This window comes from Mesoplodon densirostris, chromosome 7 (genome assembly GCF_025265405.1).
Source record: "Mesoplodon densirostris isolate mMesDen1 chromosome 7, mMesDen1 primary haplotype, whole genome shotgun sequence".
NCBI lineage: Eukaryota > Metazoa > Chordata > Mammalia > Artiodactyla > Ziphiidae > Mesoplodon > Mesoplodon densirostris.
In genome coordinates, this window is record NC_082667.1 from 66,929,926 (window position 1) to 66,954,325 (window position 24,400).

General features: G+C 48.8%; 1 protein-coding gene across 5 annotated transcripts in view; it reads right to left on the reverse strand.

Annotated features, from left to right (window-relative positions):
* The window catches only part of GALNT18 (polypeptide N-acetylgalactosaminyltransferase 18), a 346,555-nt gene that overhangs the window by 44,574 nt on the left and 277,581 nt on the right, over positions 1-24,400 (reverse strand). For all 5 annotated transcript variants that reach the window (XM_060104772.1, XM_060104769.1, XM_060104770.1 and 2 more), the window contains exons 7-9: positions 13,730-13,915; positions 6,090-6,227; positions 513-608 (exon numbers count right to left, since the gene is read on the reverse strand). In XM_060104772.1, the coding sequence (XP_059960755.1) occupies positions 513-608; positions 6,090-6,227; positions 13,730-13,915 (420 nt within the window). The remainder of the gene's footprint in view (positions 1-512; positions 609-6,089; positions 6,228-13,729; positions 13,916-24,400) is intronic.

The window sequence follows — 24,400 nt, forward strand, 5'->3', positions numbered from 1 at the left end:
TCGTGCCCCGGTCTGGGAGGATCCCACACGCCGCGGGGCGGCTGGGCCCGTGAGCCATGGCCGCTGAGCTTGTTCGTCCGGAGCCTGTGCTCCGCAATGGGAGAGGCCACAGCAGTGAGAGACCCGCGTACCGCAAAAAAAAAAAAAAAAAAGGAGGAGACACCAGAGAGCCTGCTTATTCTCCCCGTTTGGGTTCCCTCCTGCCAGGGAAAGGCATGGCTGCCAGAGCCAGGGCTGTAATTTACACACAGCCTCCCCAACGGAGGCAGGTGTTCCTCTTTAGAGATGTATTGCCTTCCTTGTGCCCCACCCCAGGGGATCCTGGCATCCCAGCATCTGCTCCTTCAGACTCCTTCCAGGCATGGCAGGTATGACTCCCTTTTTTGCTCATGAGGATACTTCCTAATGAAAAGTTCCCAAGGCCTCTGGGCCCAGAGTAGCCATGACAGAGTTTAGCTTTTCCTTCCCCACACCAGACACACACGTGCATAGGGATCTCTCAGAGCACTCACCTGGGGCGTCATCCCGTGGCAGATGTACACGATAGGAATATTCTCTGTGTCTGGACCCTGATCAAGACACAAATCAGTCTTCAGAGAGTTCTGCAGCTGAACACCAGAGGAGAGGCGGCCACACCAAAGAGAAAGGAACGGAGAAACAGATGCATTAAATTAGGAGAAACAAGCATTCCACTGAGATAGGCTCTGCTTCCATAATCAATCCGAGGCCCTCTGAATACTATGGAAACCAACAAGCACCAGCTTTTACCTTGCATCAAGGTGCTGAGGGAAGACCAGCCTCCTCTGAAGGAGAAGCATTAGGATGCTGTTAAACGGCAAGCTGGGTTTGGGGAGCTGAGATAGTCTAGGTAAAAATAAAAGATATGCGTGCACACACACGAGATGGTGCTAGATTTTTCAGCCCCTCCTTTTGCACAAGGGTGGCATAATGGCCTTCAGAAGTCCGTGGAAAGAAGTCTTTCCAAGAAGTGGGCAACATGTCAGCTGTTTGGGGGCCTGGGATATCCTCTAGGACCAGGCCTTCTCTGCTTCCTGCAGATCCAGCAGTGGTTGGCCAGGCCCCAGCGGAGGCCCAGCTGATGAGGGTTCTCCAGAGTGGGAGGTCTGGTGGGAGAATAAGAGAGAAGGGGGCCAGAGTGGGAGCAGAAGAGAGAGGTATCTCTTATCCTCACCTACAAGCACATGGTAATCAACAGAACAAATGTCTGGGTACCATGAACCAATGTCATACCACATCTAGGTAGGAAAGCCGATATTCAATGTCCCTTTCTGGCTTAAGCTCACTCTCAGCCTTTGGAAAGGGCAGCTTATGGTCCACATGGTCCTGCTCCCATGCCATAGCTGAGTAGACCATGGCGGGCACCAAGAAATAGCTTAGAATGAATTAACAATTGTCTTTCTTTCCTCCCCTCTCCTGATCCTTCTCTTTCTGGAATGTGACTATCTCATGATGCTCTTATTCTGTCCTAGGAGTCCAGATGAGAGACCAGACACCGTGGTCAGTGGGTGCTGGCCACTAGGATGGTGAGGCCATTTAGACTGGGTGTGGTGGATCTGTTGGGCCATGTGCAAGCAGAGGAATCCAGTTGTTATCAAGGAGGAGATGAGGCAGAAGGCAGATAGATTTAGAGACAAGAGAGATCATCCTGCCCCCACTGCGGTTTTAGTGGCTTCCCAGCTCGAGTGCTCACGTCCAGCTGTACTTTAGTTCCTAAGCCCATGAGAGAGTCTGTGGTATCTTTACCCACCTAAACTTGAGCTAGCTTCAATAGCTCTTCTTAGCAATCAAAGCACTCTGTTCACAACAGGAGGCTGGAGATCAGAATCCAGGGGAGACCAGGGCAATGGGCCACAGGTGGGTCACCTATCTGGGGAAGGCCAGAGGCAGACAGCAGCCAAGTTTTCGTAGTCCTGATGGATGTGGCGGGAGGGCAGTGAACCCAGTTAAGGGGTGAGAAATGGAACAGATAACCAGAGGCCCACGTGTGCTCTATGCGACCCCTGTTCTTGACAGGGGACAAGGAACAGAGTCAAATTGTTTTCTCTTGAGCTCCCTTTCCTTTACTGGGTGATAGCAGCTCAATCTCAAACTTGAAGTGTAGGGGTTCTGCAGAAATATGAGCATGTGTCAGTTCCCTAGGCAGGGCCCCAGAAGCATCGATGAGGCAAATCCTCTATCATAAACCAATGACTTGGCTGGCCTGTGTGGGAGGAGCATATGCAAATATTCTCTGGACTTTTCCCACAGCCCATGGAGGGGTGGGTGTCACATTGGAAGCCGAACACTGTAACCCATCAGTGAGACCTGCTAACTTCTACTGCAAAGAGAAAGTTCCAGAAAGCCCTGGTGTCAGACTTGGATCTCCCCTGGATCCCCAAAGCTGGCCTCTGAATGAGGGGTGGGTGGTGCCTTTTGATAAAGTCCTCCTTGGCTCTGTGTCATCCACCCCCCATTAAGTAGGTGGTCTGTTGAGGAAGTTGGGAGAGACGGACTGAGATAGAATCCTGGCTCCAGCTGTGTGGCTTTGGACAAAGCAACATAATTCCTCGTCTGTCTCCTTCACCCTCAAATAGGGATAATACTAGTGCCAACCTCATAGGTCTGTGGATTAACTGAAACAATATCTACAAGTACTCAGCACAGGGCCTGACAAATAGCAAATGTGCAATAATTGTTAGCTGCTATTATTACTGCTATAACCTTTCTGAAGGCTGTTCAGGGAAACTAGCTTTTATGACTGCATCTATGTGCCAGGTCCCAGGTGAAGTGCTTTCCATGTGTTATCCCACCTAATTCTCAAAATAACATCGCCAGATTGGTAATACTATCTCTTTTAAGGGTGCAAGAAGTGTGTTACAGTAGGAAGCTCTGCACACCTCTCGGTCTGTAATGCTGTTCCCACTGCATGGACCCTCGGCCCTGGCCTTCTCTTTTCCCTGACTGAACCCTCCTCTTCCTGTGGCCCTCAGCTTCTCTGTCACCCTGGAAGCCTTTCCTGACCCACATCTGGGTGTGAGGCCAACACCTCCATTTCTCTGATTGCAGCACTTAACACGTTGTATTCTTGTCGCTTCTCCACTTGCCCGTCTCCTCTAGCAGTCACCAGACTAGCTCTCAGGCTTTCTCATTGCCTGTGACATGGGTCAACCCTGGCACATATTAGACAGTATGTATGTGTGAATGAATGAAGAAAATGAACAGTGAATGAATGACATCATAGTTGGACAAAGGGCAGAGCTGGAGTCTGTCGGTCTCCAAAGTCCAAGCTCTTTACATCATGCAAATGGAGACAATCCTGAGACTGTGAAAGATGCCCCATGAAGTGATGTGACTATAACCTTTCAGGTTTTGCAAACTGTCAAGGTCACGTAGTGATTAAGTAGCAAAGCTAATGTTCAGAAGCAGGCATGTCTGTTTCCAGATGCCGCTCCATCTCTACTGTCAGCACCAGAGCTGGGATTATCCAAAGCCATGCCATCTCCCAGTCCCGGAGCTCGGTGATCCAGGCGGATGCCCATGCCCACACAGCGGGGCCCACAGGCCCTTCAGCCTACAGGAGGCATTAGTGGGACCTATTACTGGATTAATGGGTAGGGTTATATAGACTTGACAATGGCCTGAGAATCCCAGGGGGTTATTTGACCTGAGCAATGCAGTTTAGGCATGAGTTGGAAGGGAAAAAGAAAAAAAAACAACGTGCCCCTGAGAAGACATCTGGTCTTTCCATTTCAGAATAAAAGTAATCACCAGGAAGAAAGATTCAGCCCCAGAAATCCTCTTGCTCTTGTGCTGCATCCTGCCTTGCCCATTGTCTCCTTATTGCCCCCATTAAGAGTTCATTATGCTCCTGGACAAGCAAGCATATCTCTGCTCATGTAAGAACCCAGCCTGTTGAGGAGGCAGGAGGGAGGGGGGCTGCTGAACAGCAGCTGGCAGATGAACATGCAGGGGGTCAGAGACCTCCGCCAGGCCCAGGAACGGCTGACACGGTTCAGCCCTCTGGGATGGCAAGTGGATGTTTTTCAGCACAACAGAGTGAAAACAGCCCCAGCTGTGGACTCAAACAGATCTGGATCACAACCCTGTATATGCCACTTACTATTTGACCAACCAAAGGTTTCTGGGTGTGGTGGTGAGGAGACTACATGGTAAACCTGCTGTATGTGCTCATAAGATGAGACCCTTTTGCTTGGAAGACAAGAATGCCCTGGGCCAAGACCCAGAATTGCAACGGCTGTGTGCATACACCTCCACTGTTATTGCTTTCCCTGCTTCTCTGGCTGAGTTTGGCTAATACTCTTTAGCTACAGCTGATAGCTTGGTGAGACCATGAATCCAGAAGCTTGCCCTGGCTCCCAGAGGTCTGGGCCAATAGTTTCTCTGGAGCCACAGTAGCATAACTACTTTGTTTGAGCTGGGTTCAACAGTGGCCAAGCAGCACACACAACTTGCTATGGGCTGAGTGTAGAGGTACCAGTAACTGCCGCATCCTCAGGATGGTTCTGGGGAGGTAGATGGGACTGATGGGCACCTCACAGTCCAGTGTGTTTCCATGGTGATGACAGGATCTGGAGCCTCAGGTAACAGCTGGGCAGCGCCAGCTGAGGAGTTTTCTGACATCTGAATTATACCAGCCTGGGAAGTGGAGAGGCAAGAGGCTACTGGGCAGTTCTCTCAGGACATGTCAGCCATGCCATGGGGACTCTTGTGGGAAGATATGACCCCCTCCTACAGGTTGGCCTCCGGGGACAACAGAGGCCCTACAGGAGGGTGGGAAGGGGGGAGTTCCTGGGACCTTGGCTCTGTCTCCTTTAGAATCCTAGGACGTGAGAGTTGGGAGGCCCCCAGGGAACACTGAGGCCAACCCTTCAGCAAGGATTCTTCTCCTCCCAGGCTGATGTTGTACCCATAATGTTCCTGCCAAGGCAGGCCTTGAACTCAGTTCTGAGCACAGGTCATCAAAGGAAGAGGCCTCAGTTCTTCCTTCAGATTTTCATCCTGGGATATCTAAAAGGTCTGAGGGGACACTGCAAAGGGAGGAATGAGAGTGATATCAGAAGCTGATGTTTTAGATTCAGTTTCACTGTTGATTAACTGTAAATATGGGCAAGTCACTTTGCCTCTCAGTTTCCCCATCTGTAACACAGCAGGGGGTGGGGGTAAGGCAGGTGGCCCCAGGGATAGTTTTGAGGGTAGTTTTGAGGGCTTAACTGTCATAGAAAATCTTTATGTGTTCAGTCAGCAAAAACCAGGTGAGATATCCAAAAATCAATCAGGTATTTAAAATACCTTAAGAGTTGTATGGTCCTGGGGAATATTGGAAGAATGCGAGAGTTTATAATGTTCAAAGTATTTTAACCTTAGACACAAAATACATTTATGTATCTGAGACTTTCTTCTACCCACGAGGACAGTATTATTTTACCACACTTAACATATGAAGAAACTAAGGCCAATAGACATTAAGACACTTGCCCAGGAAGTGGCTGGGTCAAGATTGGAACCAGGTCCAAACCCTCTGCTCTGTCCCTCCATCTTGCTGCCTCTGCTGGGGGAACTGCTCGCTGCCAATCAATAAGTGGTACTAAAACATCCCTCAAAATACAGCAAACTCAGGAAGGTTACATTTCCCAGAATGCCTTACCAGGAGGCTCTGTGTGAGTGAAAGACATAGCCCCGTGGGTTGGGGAGGCATGCAGGCTGGTTGGTAGAACTTCAGGCACCCATGCTTGAGGAACAGTGGAGTTTGTTATGTTGTCTTGCAATCTTAACCTGACTTCAGATTTTTGTTTTATTAAGTGGGATATGCAGGTTTGGGGCCAGAGCTGAATTGCTTAGGACTGTAAAGGAGAGACTAATCACCTCTCTCAAGGGAATGGAGAAGTTTGGGCTATGAAAGCATCGGCTGCCTCACACTCAGCTCCAGAAATCAGCCTCTTGTCCACAGGTCTACCACAGGTCCCATACTGGGGGCCAAGAGGCTCTTTCCCTCCCTGACTCTCCACACCTCTCTCTGGTCCTGCTCTCTGTCTGCATCTTGGCGAAACCCCGAGGGGCGAGCTCCTTACCACCCCATAGGCAATGATGTCTGAGTACATCCTCATCTCTGGGTACACGCTGACCAGGTACCACCGGAAGGTCTTGCACTGCAGCTGTTTCCTCAGAGCCTTCCTTGCAGTGATGTCCCCGATGTCGATTCCTGAGTCCTGTACAGGATGCAAACACAGAGATTCAGCTACCACCAGGGCACAGCTTTTCCCTGAACCGCCCCAACCATGGTTCTGGGGACTGTCTGGTGAAGGGACAACCTGAGAATATAACTCACGCACTTCCTAACATGTGCCTTGGCCCCATAACCGTCCCTGTTTGGTCTGTGAAACATCAGATCAGCACTGATGGGGACTGTCATCAAAGGCCATTGAAAATAAAGATGCAAATCCTTAAAAATTACTAAAAGAAAAAAAAGCTGTAGTCTTTGTATAAGTGAAAGAAATGGGAAGAATACAGCCTGATTAAGGTTTTCTCTACCTCAAGAGATAAGGTGAGAGATTCTGAACTGCTGGTGGAGAGGAAGAGGGAAAGGAAAGAGTTGAAGATGGAATAGTGCTAATTATATTACTATTCTAAGGATCATGGCAGCTAAGTCTTACATAACACAATGTGTCAGGCTGTGCTCTGCATGAGACAGGCACATATATTTATATTTTACTTATATTAAATTTATGTACATGGTCCCATTTAAACCTATGAGGGAGCACAATATAATCCTCATTTTACAGATGAGGAGTTGAGACAAAGGGAGGTTCAGTGACCTCCTGGGTGACTTGCCCAGAGTCCCACAGCTAATAAGTGGTGGACCTGAGAGTTGAACCCAATCAACCTGGGTCTGGAGTTCGTGCATTAAAATTTGCCCGGCGCATTTTTAGGAGCCTGTCCTTCTGCCTCTTAAGACCAAGTCCCTGTGGGAGAAGCAGCCTCTCTCTTTAGGCCTGGGAGGGCTTAGCATAGACAGCACTGTGTCTCTCACTTCCCAGGTGGACCAGAGAGGTGGCCCTTGAGCCATGGACATGCAGCAGACAAGGAGTAGACATGGAGACATGGATGTGTCCTTGAGTGAGAGTGAGAGAGAAGCCCCTACGTTTCTTGTGGTCCCAGAGCAGAGGGGAAGCCCTGGGTTTACACCCCAGCTGCTGAACAGGGCACAGAAGCAGCTGAGAAAGAGCTGATGCCACAGCAGAGGATGGAAAGGGGTCCCTATAGCGGGGGATCAGATGGAGATGGGTGACATCTCAGAGGACGACACCATGGAGCCAGGGATCAGAGGGGCACGTGGTATCTCATGAGACATAAGCCCAGAGCAGAGACAGAGGAGGATGGGGAAGCACATACAGCTCTCTCTCACTGACACAGCAGTCCATGCGCTGACAGCGTTACCCCATCTGGTTCTGCCATCAACTCCGGGATCAAGTTACAGGGGTTGGGAAAATAATGAAATTGACAGTTTAAGTCTGAAATGTCTGGGAAAAATCACAAAGATGGCTGCTGCATGTATCTGGACATGATCAGAACACATTTTTTTTTTCTTTTTTTTTTGCGGTACGCGGGCCTCTCACTGTTGTGGCCTCTCCCGTTGTGGAGCACAGGCTCCGGACGCGCAGGCTCAGCGGCCATGGCTCACGGGCCCAGCCGCTCCGCGGCATGTGGGATCTTCCCGGACCGGGGCACGAACCCATGTCCCCTGCATCGGCAGGCGGACTCTCAACCACTGCGCCACCAGGGAAGCCCCAGAACACATTTTTGATATCAGTCAACAGGGGCTTGAGTCAAAACAAAATGTAGATATAGAAGAAATACATTTATTTTTGCCCACCAGAGTTCAGGTCATGTAAAAATTTGAACCTGCCACAGCCTGAAGGTTTAAGTTCCAGACTCCTAGGGTGCAATTTCAGTGAGGATATACCTTTTGAATATTTCTTGATGACCTTGTCTCTGATGGGTCTGCTCCCTGGCTCCTGCCGGGAGCCCTCCCAGAAACTGCTACTTGGCCTTTCTCTGCTGGACCCCAGCTCCCTGACAATCAAGAAACATGTTCTGATGATCTCTGTGCCCACAGTCTAGCGCTGCGCCTGAACTATATTGATGAGACTGAGTTGAAAAAAGATTTATGAAATAGTGAACTTAGCAACTGACAATAAATGTATCCTGCTCACCCCTCCCCTACCCAAGACACCTGTTAAGTATTAACTCTTTAAACTGCTCTGCACTTTATCCTCACATCACAAAGCTATTCTCCTGGACCCAGGTCTTCTCACTTCATGCTATACTTGCCTTTATGTGATGTCAAATTAACACTGTCTCAGCTTTTATGGAAAGCAACTAGAAGAACCTACCTCAGCAAGGCCTCTGTATTTTCCTAAAAATCTAGGTTCCCATGGGAAAACTTCCTTTCTACATTCAGGATCAAAGGAAGGTTTGTCTCTCTACTTATAATCTACTCAAAAGTGGGAGAGAGACAATCCATCGGGAGTCCATCTCTACTTTAACTACTAGGAGACTCAAGAACCAGAGTTTTGCTCAGCTTAGGTGTCTGGAAATCATGTCCCTTTCCTCTTCCTGTTTATTAATGGACTTTTGCCTTTCCATTTTAACCGTTCAGCACATCTGTACTGTGTGTTTACTGTAAATTGCATCAAACTCTTTTTCAGAGCAGGGGGAGGAAATTGAGAAATAAGCAAACATTCTCAGAGAAGGTCACCTTGACCTTTATTATTAGAAAACAATAAATGTATCTTCCCCCTTTGCCAAATACTTAGCGTAGAGGGTTGAATAGTGTCTCTCCCCAGTATCAGGTCTGCCCAGAACCTCCGAACATGACCTTATTTGGAAATAGGATCTTGCGGCTATAATTAACTAGAGATCTTGAGATGAAACCATTCTGGACTTAGGATGAGCCTACATCTTCATAAGAGAAAGGAGAGGGAGGCTTGAACACACAGAGACAGAGGCAGAGAATGGAAAGATACATCTACAAGCCAAGGAACCCCTAGAGCCACCACAAGCTGGATAAGGCAAGGAAGGATCCCCCCCAGAGCCTTTGGAGGGAGCACGGCCCTGACAGCACCTTGATTTGGGGCTTCTGGCCTCCAGAAGTGAGAGAGAACACATTTCTGTTGTTTTAAGCCACCAGTTTGTGGTAATTTGTTCTGGCAGCCCTAGGACACTAATGTACTTAGCCACACAAAAAGCTGTCCAGTATTCCTGCCTGCGTGTGCAGCCAGATACAAAATTCCTTGTAGCCAAACCCAAAGAAGGGCTGTTGCCTAAGAACTGTGGTGAGTCATCCTTGGCACTCAGCCTGTCTTCGGGCAAGAGGAAGCAGGGCCACGTCTAGAGTTCCTGAACCTTGTGTAAGAGAATATTGATGCTTTGCTGCAGACTGACTTTGTTTGTTGATAAGCAAACTGATTTTCAATTAAAGTAGAGGCTGCATGAGTGGAAGGCTCCTCTGGATTTCCAAAAGCTTGGGACTGAATGTGATTATGGAGTGAGTGAGAGAGCTGGTTCTGTTCAGGGCACGGCCCAGGAAGGACTCCGCATAGAAGGAAGCGAGGGAGGATGACTGCCCAGCAAGGGCATTTTAAAGCTGGGGCGGGAATGCAGAGGGTGCGGGTGATCACGTCGACAACAAGAGTTAACACTTCTCTAGTGCTTTCCATTTGCCGAGCACTGATCAAAGTCTCCACATATTAACTTATTTAATTCTCCAAGGAGCCACTAGGCAGGGGTGAAGGGTTCCACCTCTACATTTGCAGTTGGGATGCTGTAGATGAAAGGTTAAGTAAATCGGGAACACACGTGCCTGTGACTGAACAGAATGTATCGAGATGCCACCACATCAAGGGCAGCTGGGAAAATTACTGGGGAAAACATGGAGGGATGCAGTACCCACATTTCCTCCCTCTTCTTTCTTTTTCAACTCATCTTTATTGAGTGCCTAGACTGTGTCAGGCACTGTCCTAAGCATCATGCATACGCATAGGAAGAAGTCACAGTCTGCCAGAAAGCAGAGTCTGGAAGATCCAGACAAGTAAACAGACCCTCTGCACACAGTGTGAAGCACGGCAGGAAGCAGAGAGTGCTGAGGGACAATGGAAGAGGGGCCCTTGGTCCATCCCCTGGTGTGGGGCAGCCAGGATGAAGGGAAAAGGGAGGAGAGCAGTCAAGGAAGGCTTCCTGGAGTAGGTGATGCTAAGGGTGAGTTTGGAAAGATAGGCAGGATTAGCTAAACTAGTGTCACCCAAACCTGGTTTCCCCAAACCAGCACCTGGGGAGCTTTTTACAGATTCTGGTACCACTATACACCTCCTTATCAAAATCTCTGAGGATGAGACCCAGAATCAGTATTTTTTAAAAGGTCTCCAAGTGATTCTGATGCAGTTGGTCTGTAGATCTGCTTTTAGGAGCCACTGACCAACGGAAAAAGGGATCACTCATATGGCTAGCAGATTCATTTGTTAACAAGAATTAGTGAGGTTTTACTGAGCCCTGATCACGTGCCCCACCTTGTGCTAGGCCTGGTGACACAGATATGAATAATAAAATCTGTCCTCAGAGAGCCCATGGTCTAGTGAAGTGGTTCTCAGCCCTGGATGGACATTAAAATCCCCAAAAAGCTTTCTTTAAAAAAAAAAAAAAGTCCCCTTCCAAACCAATTAAATCATAATCTCTGGGGTGGAGGCCAAGTGATTTTAAAGTTCAGCCAGATTTGAGACTCACTGGTCTAATGAGAGAGAGACTTTCAGACAACGGAACATTCTCTTACAGGGTGATGATGCAATGACAGAGACACGCAGGCAAAAAGGGGCGTTCTCCCCAGCTGGGGCTGGCTTCTAGAGAAGAGGTCGCTGGAGCTGAGTCTAAAACGATGGAGGAGAATTGGTGAGGGTGGAGGCTGGGGAAGAGGTTTTGCGAGGAATTCCAAGCAGAGAGGACAAAATGGGCCAACACACAGAGATGAGAAACAGCCTGGTGCGGACAGGGAGCTCGGGGCAGTTCCCCTAAGTCCACGCTGTCTGCAGAGCCTCCAAAACAAGGATGGTGGGCAGTGGGGCTGGAGACGTGGGTGGAGGAGAAAGCTTAGATCCATGTCTAACACCGGACTTTATGCCTGATCTTGTGCACATGGAGAGTCGTTTAAAGATTTCAAGTAGGACAATGACATGGTTGCTGTGAGTTTTTTAAAAAGATGACTTTGGGCCGTGGGGAGTATGAATTTGAGGGGTAAGACTTGAGCCAGGAAGACAACCAGAGGCTGTTGCAGAGGAAGAGGTGAAGCCTGAACTCAGAATTGAGAGGAATGGAAAGGTGGGCTTGGTGATGGACTGGGAATGGAAGACGATTAAAGGAAGACACTCAGGTTTAAGCTCACATGTCTGGTCAGATGGTGGTATCATGACTTTAGACAGAGAATAAGAACAGAAGCAGACTCGGGTGGGGAAAAAGATGTACAGTTTCAGTCAGATTCAGTCTGAAGTGCCTGTGGGAACACACAGGAGATGTGTGGCTGAAAGTCTGAAGCTGAAGGCAGAAGTCAGGCGAGAGAGAGTAACTAGGAAGCCCTCAATGTACAGGTGATACAGAACCCAAGAGTAGATGGGATTACCGTGGGGATGCGTATCATGAGAGCAGGTGGCCAAGGATGGGTCCCTGGGGAGCACTTAAGCAACCACTGGAAGTAAGCCTTGCCCACACAGAGTTAGGAGCAGTTGGAGAGATGAGGATGTTCTGGGGTGTGGAATCCTGGAGCTAAGGGAGTGAAGAGTTTCAAGGAAAAGGTGGGATCCTGTAAGTGAAAGACTCTAAAATAGCCATTAAATTCAGCAGTTAGGAGGCCCAAGATGACTTTGCCAAAAGCAGCTTCGAGGTAGTATTGGGATGTGACTTGAGAAGTGGACGGGAGGTGGAAAAGTGTTGACTCTTTGCACAAGCCTGAAAGAGGCAGAATAGGGAATCTGGACATAGAAGCGAACAGGGGGGTCAAAAGGAAACACACTGACCCCTTCCTTCTCCTCCTAAGGCTTCATCCTGGACATTTCCATCCCTCGTCTGCCTTTCTTGTGTTACCCCCCAGCCCCACCCACTTGACTTGGTTTGAACTCTTCTAGGAGTCACAGGCAGACACTGAGTTTCATCATTTTCCAATTACTTCTACTCACTCACTTCTCTACTATTCTTTGGATTTGCTGTCTATTTCAACATCTGGCAGCTGCAGTCGGGGGGAGAGGGCTACAAAGTTTGCAGCTTTGGGGTGCAGAGAGAAGGGGGGCAACAGTAATGGACAGGATCCCAGTCCTTTGCAGAAGCCGGGGATCCACAGTGCTTCGCTGGTGAGCTTCTGGGGAGTTTCCAAGTGTGCTTAACATTTTGCTATCAGAGGACACCCACAGCAGGGCTCAGCATCCTGCCCAGAATGCTGTGATCCAACGCCCACAGCCACAGATGGGGCTAGAAGGCACCACCATTTCCCTAGAAACACTCCCACTGTCAGAGCTGCATTCGGGGCTGGTTCATTAGGGCTGGCTGCACTCCCGCTGGTACTGCTTGGTTCCTCATTCTTCTTCCCAACTGCTGAAATCTCACTGATTGTAGGAGGATGCAATCAACCCAAGACCCCTCCCCGTGGTCGTGGTAGTGAGGGGGTTGCCTGAAAGTTCCCACCCATGACCCAGCCTACTTTCTCAATCACTCAGCCTGGGCAAAACATTAGCTTGGTGGACACATCGGGGAAGGAGGCCTTCATATAGAAACTTTAAGCAAAGATCAATCATTGCCCTATTAGGAAGAGAGAGAAGAGGCTTTCTAAAGGACTCACGAGGGGAAGCCATGGCCTTGGAAGGAAAGCAAGAGGTCATGCAGTCAACAGCTCCATTTCACATAAAATGCAACATAAGCAATGATCTCCAGGCAGACCAGCTGGCAAGCAGGCGGGGATCCCGTGGCTGGCATCTGTTGGGTTCGCCCAACCCAGCGGTCCAAGGTTACTTCCGTATGACACACAGCAAGGCTGAACAGAACTACCAAAGAAACATTGCTTTCTCTCTCACACTTCTTAAGTGTGGGTGACTAGAGGGCTAGAGGACTGTGGCAGGCGATGATGAGGTTCTGTGAGAGTTAAAAGTAGCCTAAAAAATGTGGGAATGTAGCCCAGCCCCATCCATGTGGCTCAAGCAATCCCAAAGGCATAGGAATATTCCTTATTGGTCTGGTCAAAGGTTCGATGGAGAAGTTTGAATCCAGTCTACAGGGAAATTAAGGTGCATTTTGTGAATTTTGGTAATTACTGGGATATTTGTAATCCAGGACCATGAAATATCTATTGTCAGAGAAGCTGAGAACCTGAGAGCATGTTGGAACCTTGGAGCCACTTGGTCCAACTTTCTCACATAGAATGAGGACACTGCTGTCTGGAGGGAAGGAGCCCTCCTTCAAGGAGGAGGTGACCAGGGATGGGGTGGGTAAGATGCCTTAGCACCCTATAGTCAGCCCCTTTTCTCCAACATCTTGTATCTTAGGGTTTGAGAATTCACTCCAGCATGGCAAACAAGACTCTGGCTGTCCCCTGGGAAGAAGGGTTGAATCTCAGGTTTGTTTTGTTTGGTTTTTTTCCCCAACAACTCCCAAGAAACCCACCCCCACGGGGCCTTCCTACCTCTTGGGGTATGTTCCATGCCATGTACACATGGCTTTTAAATTCGTCCATCCAGACTTCAGCCACCCTGAGGGCGTTCCTGCGGACATGGGCGGTGAGGTCCTCGGTGTAGGGCTTGTGGGCTCGCTCAATGTGGGCAATCCGCGAGCAGGGCAGGACCTCCACGCTCCCGCCACACTGCCACACCTGCGGAAGACACGGCCATGCATCAGTGCCCAGACCTGACCCCGAGCCTGGAACCCAGACCACAGGTGACCACGAACACGAGCTCAGACACATCCAGCTCTCCTCAGCTTACTCTCCTGTCTGCAAAGGGAGCGAGCTGTACCTTATTTCTACTCCTAGAACAGGAAGGTTATTGAGTCATTAATTTGTGTCTTGTTTCCAGTTGCTGTGGATTTACCAGCAAAGAATTAATGCACCCTCCCTCTCCAGTCTTTCCACCCTCCCTCCCCCAAAGAAGAGACTAGACGTTTTGTGACCAGCGATCTGGGTTCTCCTTGCCCCAGGGGAGAAGTTAACAAAATCCTTGATAATGGTGTCTGCAGCAGCGCTTGACATGGAGAGACCAGCAGAGCCTCCCAACAGAGACATCACCTTAAAATGGACAACCTGGGCCTGGACACAGATGAGTGATCTCCACAGGGAGAGCTAGGTGCCCTGCTGCGGCTCCATCTTTCCTGGGCTCTGAGTTCTGTCAGAACCCAAGGCGGGGGGGCACTATAAAGAAGGGAATAAAAAAAAAAAAAAGAAGGGAATAATATGAAACTTCTCCCTGACCTTGGTGAGTAGGAGTTTGAACAGGATGCCATTTGATTTTGAAAAATAAAGAAAAATGACCTTGTAACCTGAGCGTCGAGGGACAGTGTCTTGGAGCCCTTGCCACAATCATTCCAGCCACTGTGGGAGTTCAATGCTCTGGAACGTGCACATCCTTTTGTGTCTTCAGGCCTCTGCCCATTCTATTTGTAATTTTGGAATGCCCTCCCTACTCCTTCTCCTGCTGAAAAAAAATATCATCTCTCAGGATCCTGGCCACCCAGCCACACTATTGTGGGGTCTTTGCTTCATTCTTGGGGCAGAGCTTCCTCCTCTGGCCCTCAAAGCTCTTCATACCACAACTTACCTGCTAATAGGTCAGCCTCCCCCTCACTGTGTTGCAAGAGGGCAGAACCCATATCTCATTCGTTTCTCATCTCCAGCACAGAACACAAGGCCTGGTACATATAGGTACTTTGTAAGTACTTGTTGAATAAATATATAAATGATTGATGCCTAACCAGACAATCAATCAGTAAATGGTTGGTGCTTAGTAAAGTGGGATGAATCTGAAATACCTGGTCAGAGAGGCTGAGTGAGGCTTTTGGTGGAAAGCAATCAAGATCTCTTGGTGGACAGCGGTGATCACTTATGAGGTGTTGTCAACTGGACAATTTGGCGGATGATATTTGCGCTTATAACGTGTACTCATCGACAACCATAGGTTTTCCTCCAAGGAAAGGTCAGCTTCAAATTTAGCTTAATTCCCCTCCCCACCCCGTGCTAGTTAGGAAGAGAATGTCTTCTCTTCCACCAGGCTATTTCACACCAGTTGGTCCTGTTGGAAGTTGGAAGGCAATGGACTGACTTTCTAAGCTTGTCTTGCATTTAGTATATTATTAATATTTAGGGCCAATGGAAAGGAAACAAGCATCCCCACTGAGTGTCCACTATGTGCCAGGCACCGGCACAAATCACACATAGTAGCCGTGTGACCTTGGGTTATTCACTTGATCTCAGTGTGCCTCAGTTTCCTCATCTCCAATGGAGATCCTAACAGTTCCCATCTCACGAGGTTGCTGAGGAGACTAAAGTGCTCATATACAAAGTGCTTAGAAAGATGCCTGACACATAATTAGCGCTCAATCAGCCTCAGCTATTACTGAACAAATGATACACAGCAGAATCTTCAGAATAACCCTGTGAGGTAGTGGTTATTGTCTCCAATGCCAAACGAGGAAACTGAGACCAAGGCTGTCCCTTGCCCGAGACCACACAGCTGGTACGAAGGCAAAAGGATGAGTCTGAGCCTGACCGAAGCTCAAGGAAGAGCCAGTGCTTCCCTAGGTGATCATGCTTTGAAGGAAGTTTCCACACCCAGGGGTGGTTCCGAGGACCAGGAAAGGAAGCCATGGAAGGCTCTGGGGTGTGTACCTTTATGTCCATGACCCGTATATTCTGGGGACTGTGCTGATCTCCAATTCACTTTGCTCAGATTTTCAAGGAAAGCCTGTGAATATGTTACTGATAACACACGGAGTCAGGGTAATGATTCTTTGTGCCACTGGAACGGAGGCTACTAATTGACATATTTCAGCGACCCAACACAGTACATGATTTGTAACAAAGCTCTTTTATTCCAAGACCTGTCTCTCAAAGAGTTCAGTCGCCATTTCATCTTAGAGTGGGAGCATCTGCCGTGGTTCTAATCAGAAGGGTGGTGGCAACACCTCCCATTCTGCCCTTAGCTGCACGGTGAAAGGAGCCGTGTGAATTCACTGCTGACCTCTTGAAGCCACTCCCCTTTCCCCATCCTGTAGCCACCGCCCTCATCCAGACCACTGCCATGTCCCATCTGGACTCTGCAACAGCCTCCAAACAACTGCCCTCCCTCCTGCCTTCCTCCTCCAGTCTCTTCTCCACCCAGCAGCCAGAGTGATCTTTTGAAGGTGTACATTGGATCCCGTCCCGCCTGCACAGCGCCCTCCCCAGCACAGCCCCTGAGGCTCCAGCAGCCTGGCCCCTGCCCACCCCTCCAGCCTCGTGCTTGCTTCCTAACACTCTGTGCTGCAGTCATGCTGAGTTTTTACTTCCTCCAGCATGCTGGGGTTCCTCTCACCTCTGGATTTCTGCATATGCAATTGCATACCCACCCTGCCCCGCTTCACCTGACATCCTTGGGGCGTCAGTTCAGCATCACAGTTCTGTATCCCCTTCAACTAGGTGAGCCCGTCATGCTCTGTGGTCCCAGCCCTGTCTTTCCCGACCATAACACTCTGGTACCTGCTGGTTTACTAATCTCCTTCCCTCTTTCAAAATGTTCTCCAAGCTCTTCACCATATTCTCCTTTAGACATGTGCTAAATGGTGCCTAGAACACATCACGGGTTTCCAGCAGAGGTGGGATGGCTGGGCTGGGTGGGAGTAGCACATAGTTTGTAAAAGCACAGCTTTGGAGCCAGCGAGAAGTGGATTCCAATTTTTACCTCTGCCACCTGCTGCTATGTCACCTTTGGCAGGATATTTCTCCTCCCAAGTCTCAATTTCGCCCGGTAGAAGAAGGGGATGGAGTGCAGGTAGGTGTTTGACCCTGAGCCTGCCTCCGGGTGAGCTCTGTATGCATGGCAGTCGATGTGGGATCAGGACATCTGGGTCTATTCTGGCCCCACCCTGTGCTGGCTGAGCGGCAACTCTGGGGTACTTAACATCCCATCTATGAAACTCAAATTACAGTGATTGCTACACTGAGCTGTGGGCTCTGGAAGCCCCTGTCATAGTGCTCGGAATATTGTAAGCCCTTAGCCTGCACTTGTTATTATTGAGTATTTTATAATAACCATTATGATTGCTGCTATTGGCTTCTCTTGTACAGCCACCTTCAGGGGACAAATGATTGCAGAGGAGTCACGTGTCTGGCTGAAGCCCAACAGACAACAGACGTGCTGCCCTCCAGAGTGCCTGGCCCAGCAGGGAGAGGCTCCTCTCTGGAGACTGGAAGCACCTGTTCACCTACAGCTTGTCTCCGTTCTCCTCTCTTCTGTGAAAAGAAACTCATCTATAGGGAGCATCTGCCTTGGATGTAGCCTTTGGGTTCCTGGCAGCTTCTGGTTGGAGCAGAAGATGTGTACTTGGCGTGTTTGCCCCTCCACTTCTGGACCCTGCCCAATGACCCTGAAATAAACAAGAGAGAGCCTGTGCTCCACGATCCCCGCATGATGAGCAGCTCCGCTGACCAATGGCTTTCTTCAGAGAGAATCTCAGAAGTCTTACCCACAGCTGATCTCAGAGACCCTCTCATGGATGGCAGACAAAGGATAGGAAAGAAAATCACTGACATTTGGACCTCATGAAAGATGACATCATGAAGCTTCCACGGAGGTTTGGGAGGATGAGGAAGTAAAAGGGATCCAGGCCTGGAACACAGGTCTTAGCTGGCAAGATGTGGCAAGACCCAAACCAGATAGAGGCTACAGACGGGAGGCATTGTGCCAGAGAAGCACAATGGGCCACTGGAGGGAGGGCAAAGATGTGGGACAGAATGATGGCTTAGCATTGCAAGTTCTAGGGGGTGGAGATGCCAAGAGGAGGAAGGGCAAGGGTTGGGTACCAAAGGGGTGGCTGAGAAATGAAGACCAAGGGTCAGCAACCAAGAAGGCAGATGAGGTCACAGGGCACAGGAAGCCACTACCAAGGTAGAACTTAATTTTTACCTAGCGCGCTTGTGACCCAGGCTCCTAACAAGTGAGGCGTGTGCTAGCCTTACAGGCACTGGGGATGCCTGGTGGCACGTCAGCCCAAGGCTGGACCTCGTGGCTTCTGTTTTCTTGACCATGTTTCTTGACCATACCAATTTTTTTCCCGTCTCTGTGCCTTTTCACCTGCTAGTCCATCTTTCTGGAATAAATCCCCCACTTGTCACCCAGCTCAAATCTTACCTTCTTTCACCCACTCAGTCTAAATTATATTCCCTCTGAATACTTTTAGCACCCCACCCTTTTTCTTATTAATGCTTATTCACAATACTTCTATTTATGTATTTCTTCATTCGATGTCTGCCCTCCACCTCCATTGCCCTGCTAAAGTATAAGCTCCAGGAAGACAAGGTGCACGTTGCATATACCAGCACCAGGCACTCAGGACATGTTCAATAACTGATCTGAATGAGTGATTCCAGCAATCCCAGAGCCCTGGGCTTTCATTCACCATACAGAGAGGCGGCCTAACTCGTTTAGCTGGCTCCTCTAATAAAGGCCATAAACATAAAATGTGCCAGATTTTACTGAACACAATGACTTCCTTCAAACCCAAGTGGTTTTTCAGCAAAGCTCTGACATTTAAGTGCAGGCTGCTACAAACGAGAAGAGTTACTTTGGCTGCAGAGCTTGAATTACCGTTATAAAACTCGGGAAGTTATCAAATGAACCTGGGCAATTGCAGGCAGTTTCATCTTATGGAACCATGAACTCACTGTAGAGAAAGCCCCCCACCTAGCCAACGCTTCCAGACGCCCACGGAGAAGCTGCTGGGCTGACCCCAGACGCGACCGAGAACCTGACACAGCCCTTCCCAGGGAGCCCTAATCCTGTGATTGTTTCTGAAAAAACGTGGTGCATCCATCTGGGAACTACAAGAAAGCATGCAGGTCTTGGGGGCTGGTAGGCAGAGTGTGAATCCTGCCTCTGTCACACATTAGCCTTTGACTTGGACCTGTTCTTGGATGTCAGTTGCCTTTTTATTGGGGCAACTGGCAGGTTTAAAAGAGATGCTGTATGAAAAGCTCCCTCTAGCAAAGACAGGCATCTAGTAGGTTCTTAGGAAGGGTCAGGTTCCTTTCCCTTCCCAGGACTGGGAGCTGCTGGTACAAAGTCAGGGTCAGAAGACTGAGTTTATGTCCTATGTTTGCCACTTACATAAATAGACCTGTTTCCTTCCCAAGCCTCAGTTTCTCCCAGCTGCCAAATGGAAGAGTGGACTAACTTGGAAGTGGACTAACTTCCTAACTTGGAAGCTGGACTCAGTGACATGTTAGATACCTTCTACTTTTTGCATTCTGTGGTTCTAAGTGTTCTTGCCAATACCTCAAATATTACCCAGTATTTGAGACAACCAGTAGAGTTGTGAATTGGGAGTTATAAAATAGGGAGACACTGGAGGCAAGACATCAGGATACAGTGTGACCATTTCTCCTACTCAGAGTCTAGTAATCACTCTGTAGTCTTTGGTAGGAATAGCAGATAACACTCCCATGTTAAATCCATTCACTGGTTAATGTCCTTCTGAAGCACTGGGTTAAGAAGGATTCTGAGGCTCCGTCTGGGCTCAGTGGAAAAGCATGCCACCATTTATTAGTATCTACCGAGGGTAAGTGATTGGGGGGCGGTGGCACCTTAGTCTTGTACTTCATAACCACAGTCCACAGGATAAGATCCCAAATCCTGTCCAGCTTTTATCTCCTTATGACATTTAATGAGCTCTTCTCTCTTGGCAAAATGTTCCCACTGTTCCCTTAGCCCAGACATCCTCCTTCCTGCTCTCCGTCCATCCAAAGCCAGCCTGGCCCTGTTCCTCCAAAGTCCTGAAACACGATTTGCACCACTCAGGTGGTCCTTTATTTCTTGGTTCATGTTGTCAATTACCTTTTTATGTGTAGCTGTCTCGCCTAACTTGGCTGTGAAATGCTGAGACAAGAGTCAAAAGCCAACCCAGGCAGGCTGGGGGGAGGAAGACGAGGAAGATGGAGGCTGAGGCCTGAGAATGGCTGGCAGAAGACCAGCAACCTGTTTGCAGAGTGGTTGCAGGGTCAGAAATGCAGGCAAACAAAGACACTGACGAGGGCATCACCTAGACACCGCATGCGTCTCACTCTAGCAACAGCCGTGCATGGGAATGAGAAGGAAAGAGAGGTCAAGCCTAGGCAAAGCTAAGTCAAAAGCCAGAGGCTGTCAGCCTCTTCCCCCTATCACATATATTTATTTGCCTGGCTAATTCCTACCTACTTTCCCTGTCTTCCCTGAATTTGGTAAATGCCTCTGCTCTGCATTCCCATGTCACCTATACCTCCTCCAGCTGTGTGCCTGTGTACCTTGTATATGTACAGTTTAAAGACACATAACACAAGGGACAACTGTTTACCTACCGCCCACTTAAGAAACAGTATTGGCAGCAACTTAGAAATCTCTGTGTGCTGCTCCTTACCCACAAAGGTAACCCATTATCCTGAACCTTGTTAATAATTTCCTTGCCATCAAGCTCAACTATGTACTTAGTTTTACCTGGTTTTAAATGCTGTATAAATGGAAGTATATTGTCTGCATTCTTCAACTTGCTTCTTGCTTCATTTATTTTCATCACCATTGGGCTCCATTGTATAAATGTACAGACATTTATTTATGCATTCTCCTGGTGGTCCAGTCTGGTTGTTTTCAGGATTATGAATAGTGCTCCTTCGAATATTCTTATACATGTTTCTTGGCACCCAAGAGAGAGCACCTCTCTGTGTATCTGCACATAGTGGAATTTCTGAGCCATAGGTTATAACACACATTCAACTCTCCCAGGGAGAGCGAAACTCTTCGAAAGTGAGAATCCCATGTTCCGGTCCCACCAGAACAGATGAGCACTCATGTTGCTTTACAATCTTGCCAACATTTGGCATCGTTCATAGATGGGTGTGAAATTCACCCTCACTGTAGTTTTAATTTGCATTTCCCTGAGTACCAGTGAGATGGAGCCTTTTTCCTATTTATGGGCCCAAAACACCAGCCTGTGAGAGAAGACCCATGGTCACCTTGCTCTCCTTAAGGAATCTCAAGAGCCTAAACAGGGCCTGGCATATGATAGATACTCAATAAGTTGCATGAATGAAGGATTGAGAGTTGAGCCTTAGTTCTGAGTCACCCCCTTGTGCACTTTCCTTGGTGCTCTCCCAGGTTCCCAAAGGCAGATATTTCACTATTTTCAAGCGTAAGGAAACATTTTTTAAAGTCTGACAATGCTTATTCTTCTATCAGACTCCACAGAAAAACACTCCCTGGGGATCCAGTTTCCCAAGCCCTATTCTTACAATAAAACACTGCCAAAAGGTCTTTTGGACAGAATTGCTGCTTGGGAAAAAAAAAAAAAAATGATGCTTTTTCTTGGAAGATGTCCCTGAAGGGGTCTGATTTTGGGTCAGCCGTAAGAAGCCCTTGAAGCAGTTTCCCTGTTTGAAAGGGATCCTTCAGAACTATCAGAAGGCAGCAGGAGGATTCATCCCGCAGGAATCCAAGAAGAGACCAGCTGGGCTGGAATGTCTGGAAACTTTTCATGAAGAAAAAGTTCAAAGGCTGTTTTGCAGGAACTTGAGATTTGCTGAAATAGCTGTTTACCTATAGGAAACCCAGGGGCAGCCATGGTGCCAAGCTCAGCAAACCAGCCCATCAGAGACAGGGGCCCCAGCTTTCCTTGACCCTAATGCTCTGACTCTAAAGATTGGGACCATGGAAGTTCATTTCCTTATGGGAGATTCCAGGAGGATCGCTTAGCAAACACGTGGTCATTGAGATTAGAAGCCCTCTTTCAGTCATTCCAAACAAGGTGAACTTATACATGGTTACCTTAAAACTCGTAGCAGCCAACAGCCCTGATTACTATTGTCCACATGCAGGCTAGGGTGGACTCAAGACAGAATGGAAGAAAAGGAAGAAGACAGGCCTGGTTCTACCTGGGGTTGGGGAAGTGAAGCCAGGAGAAGGGTGGTCTCCAAGGATGTGGCTGACTCCTATCGCTTACGAATTTCTGTGTTGTGTTCCTCTACATCTCCCAGCCTTTTTTTTTTTTTTTTGCGGTACACGGGCCTCTCACTGTTGTGGCCTCTCCCATTGTGGAGCACAGGCTCCGGACGCGCAGGCTCAGTGGCCATGACTCACGGGCCCAGCCGCTCCGCGGCATGCGGGATCTTCCCGGACCGGGGCACGAACCCACGTCCCCTGCATTGGCAGGCGGACTCTCAACCACTGTGCCACCAGGGAAGCCCCTCCCAGCCTTCTTTGAAGTCGGGAGGGATTGTGTGAGCAGCTCAGGCCTGTCACTTTCAGGCCCACGTGGGTAAGTATCCAGTGTGGGAAACCCATGAACATTTCTACTGCTTCTCCTCCCAATCCGCTGGATGTTTACGCCAAGATGACCTTGAAGTTCAAAGATGGGGAACCCCCAAGAAAAGCAACCTGAGTCCTCAGTTACCACTTGGAGAAGAGCTGCCCAGGAGAGCCCCCCAACATTTAGAGAACTGTGAAGTGAGTGAGAAATAAACTCGTCCCGGTTTCAGCCTTTGGGGTTTGGGGGCTGCTGTTGCAGACTGTGATCATTTCCCTGATTCATACAAGCTGCCAGCATGTGGAGAGGCAAAGTGACCAGAGAGGCTTGGGCCCTGCAGCATGGATAAACAGGGGTTCAATCTATCAGGTGAGACTTTGCAGCAGAAGCAGAGAAGGCATGGGGAGAGATTGTCCAGGTCCAGATGATGAGTCCATTCAGAGCAGGTCCCCACTAGGGACTGAAGATACAGAGAGATTTAGTCCCCAGTGGGGAGAGAGGGAGCTGCCAGGGGTAGGCAGGTATTAGGACTCCTGCAAAACAGGCTGTAGGAGAGAGTCTGGTTCCAGTTCAGAACCAGAGCAGCAGTCAGAAAACCAAGGGAGAAGCCAGCAGGCTGGAAAAGGAGAAGCCAGGGGCTTGGAGACCATGCATGACTCAGGGTTCCTCCGACACAGCCCCATGGCAGCTCCACAGATCCTAGTGTGAGCCAGGGGGAGGCGCGGCTGCACCCACACTGCCAGCCCTGGTCAGGTGACACAGTCTAGCAGGGCTGACCCTCACAGCTTCCCCATGCATGAAGCTGAGAAGGCCAGTTCCAGCCCAGGCGTTTCTATAGAATCAAGACTACAGAAGCCCCAAGCTCTGAGACAGAAGTATTGGCCACGTTCCAAATCAGGGTCCCATTGACACGTGTGCTCTCTACTCTAACTGCATCTTTTGTTTTGAACTAAGATCTCTGGCTCCATTACCATCACTGATGCTGTTAGAGAATAATAATGAGCTTGAATGTCACAGGGACTCAGGGAACAATTTTCTGAAATCCAAACAAAACCCTTCCCGTCCCTAGTGTGAGAGTCATTTTTATCAGATAACTCAGCCCATCCATTTACTCAGGAGTTTTCAGAGCCCTCTCTGGTGGGTTAAGCCCCTCTGAATTGCTGTGAGCGCCTTCTCCTGTGGATGTATTCAGAAAAGCTCGCTCTACCCAGCTGCTATTCAAAGCTGATCCCCAGGACTGTTTAATTTATACTTTGCTATATGAAGATGAACCACTGACTCATTTAATGTGTTTCCTTTTTCATGTCTTTAATCAGTGGCTGTTTCTTTCCTCTCTCAGAAGCTTAATCTAATCAGAAACAACCCCTACTCCCCATATGAACAGTTCGTTAGCATGTTCCAATCAAATTCAAATTGACTGTCCGTACCAGATGCCCCTCCCACACACACACACCAAAAAGGTGACACTGGTCCAAAGGATAAGCCAGGAGGATAAGTTAGGAGGGTCCTTTCTGAAATGCAGGGCACTCAGAATCACTAGAGGAAAGTATAATACAATCTGTCACCTCCCAGCACGGTGGAGCCAGATGACAGGTGACCCATGTGTCACTGGGACAGCATAAGTGGGGAAGTTTGGCAGACCCTGGGTGCAAACATTAGAGGAAAAGCTGTGTGTCTGGCCCAAGCATCACACCACATTCGTCTCAGAGGAACGCTCGAGGTTATCGTTCAGATGATAAAACGAATCTGAGATGCTGAACATTTTCTCACTCAGAAGTATTTGTTTTAAAGAGTTTTCCTCTTACTCCACTGGAATTCAGGTTAAGAAAGCTAGTGTGCT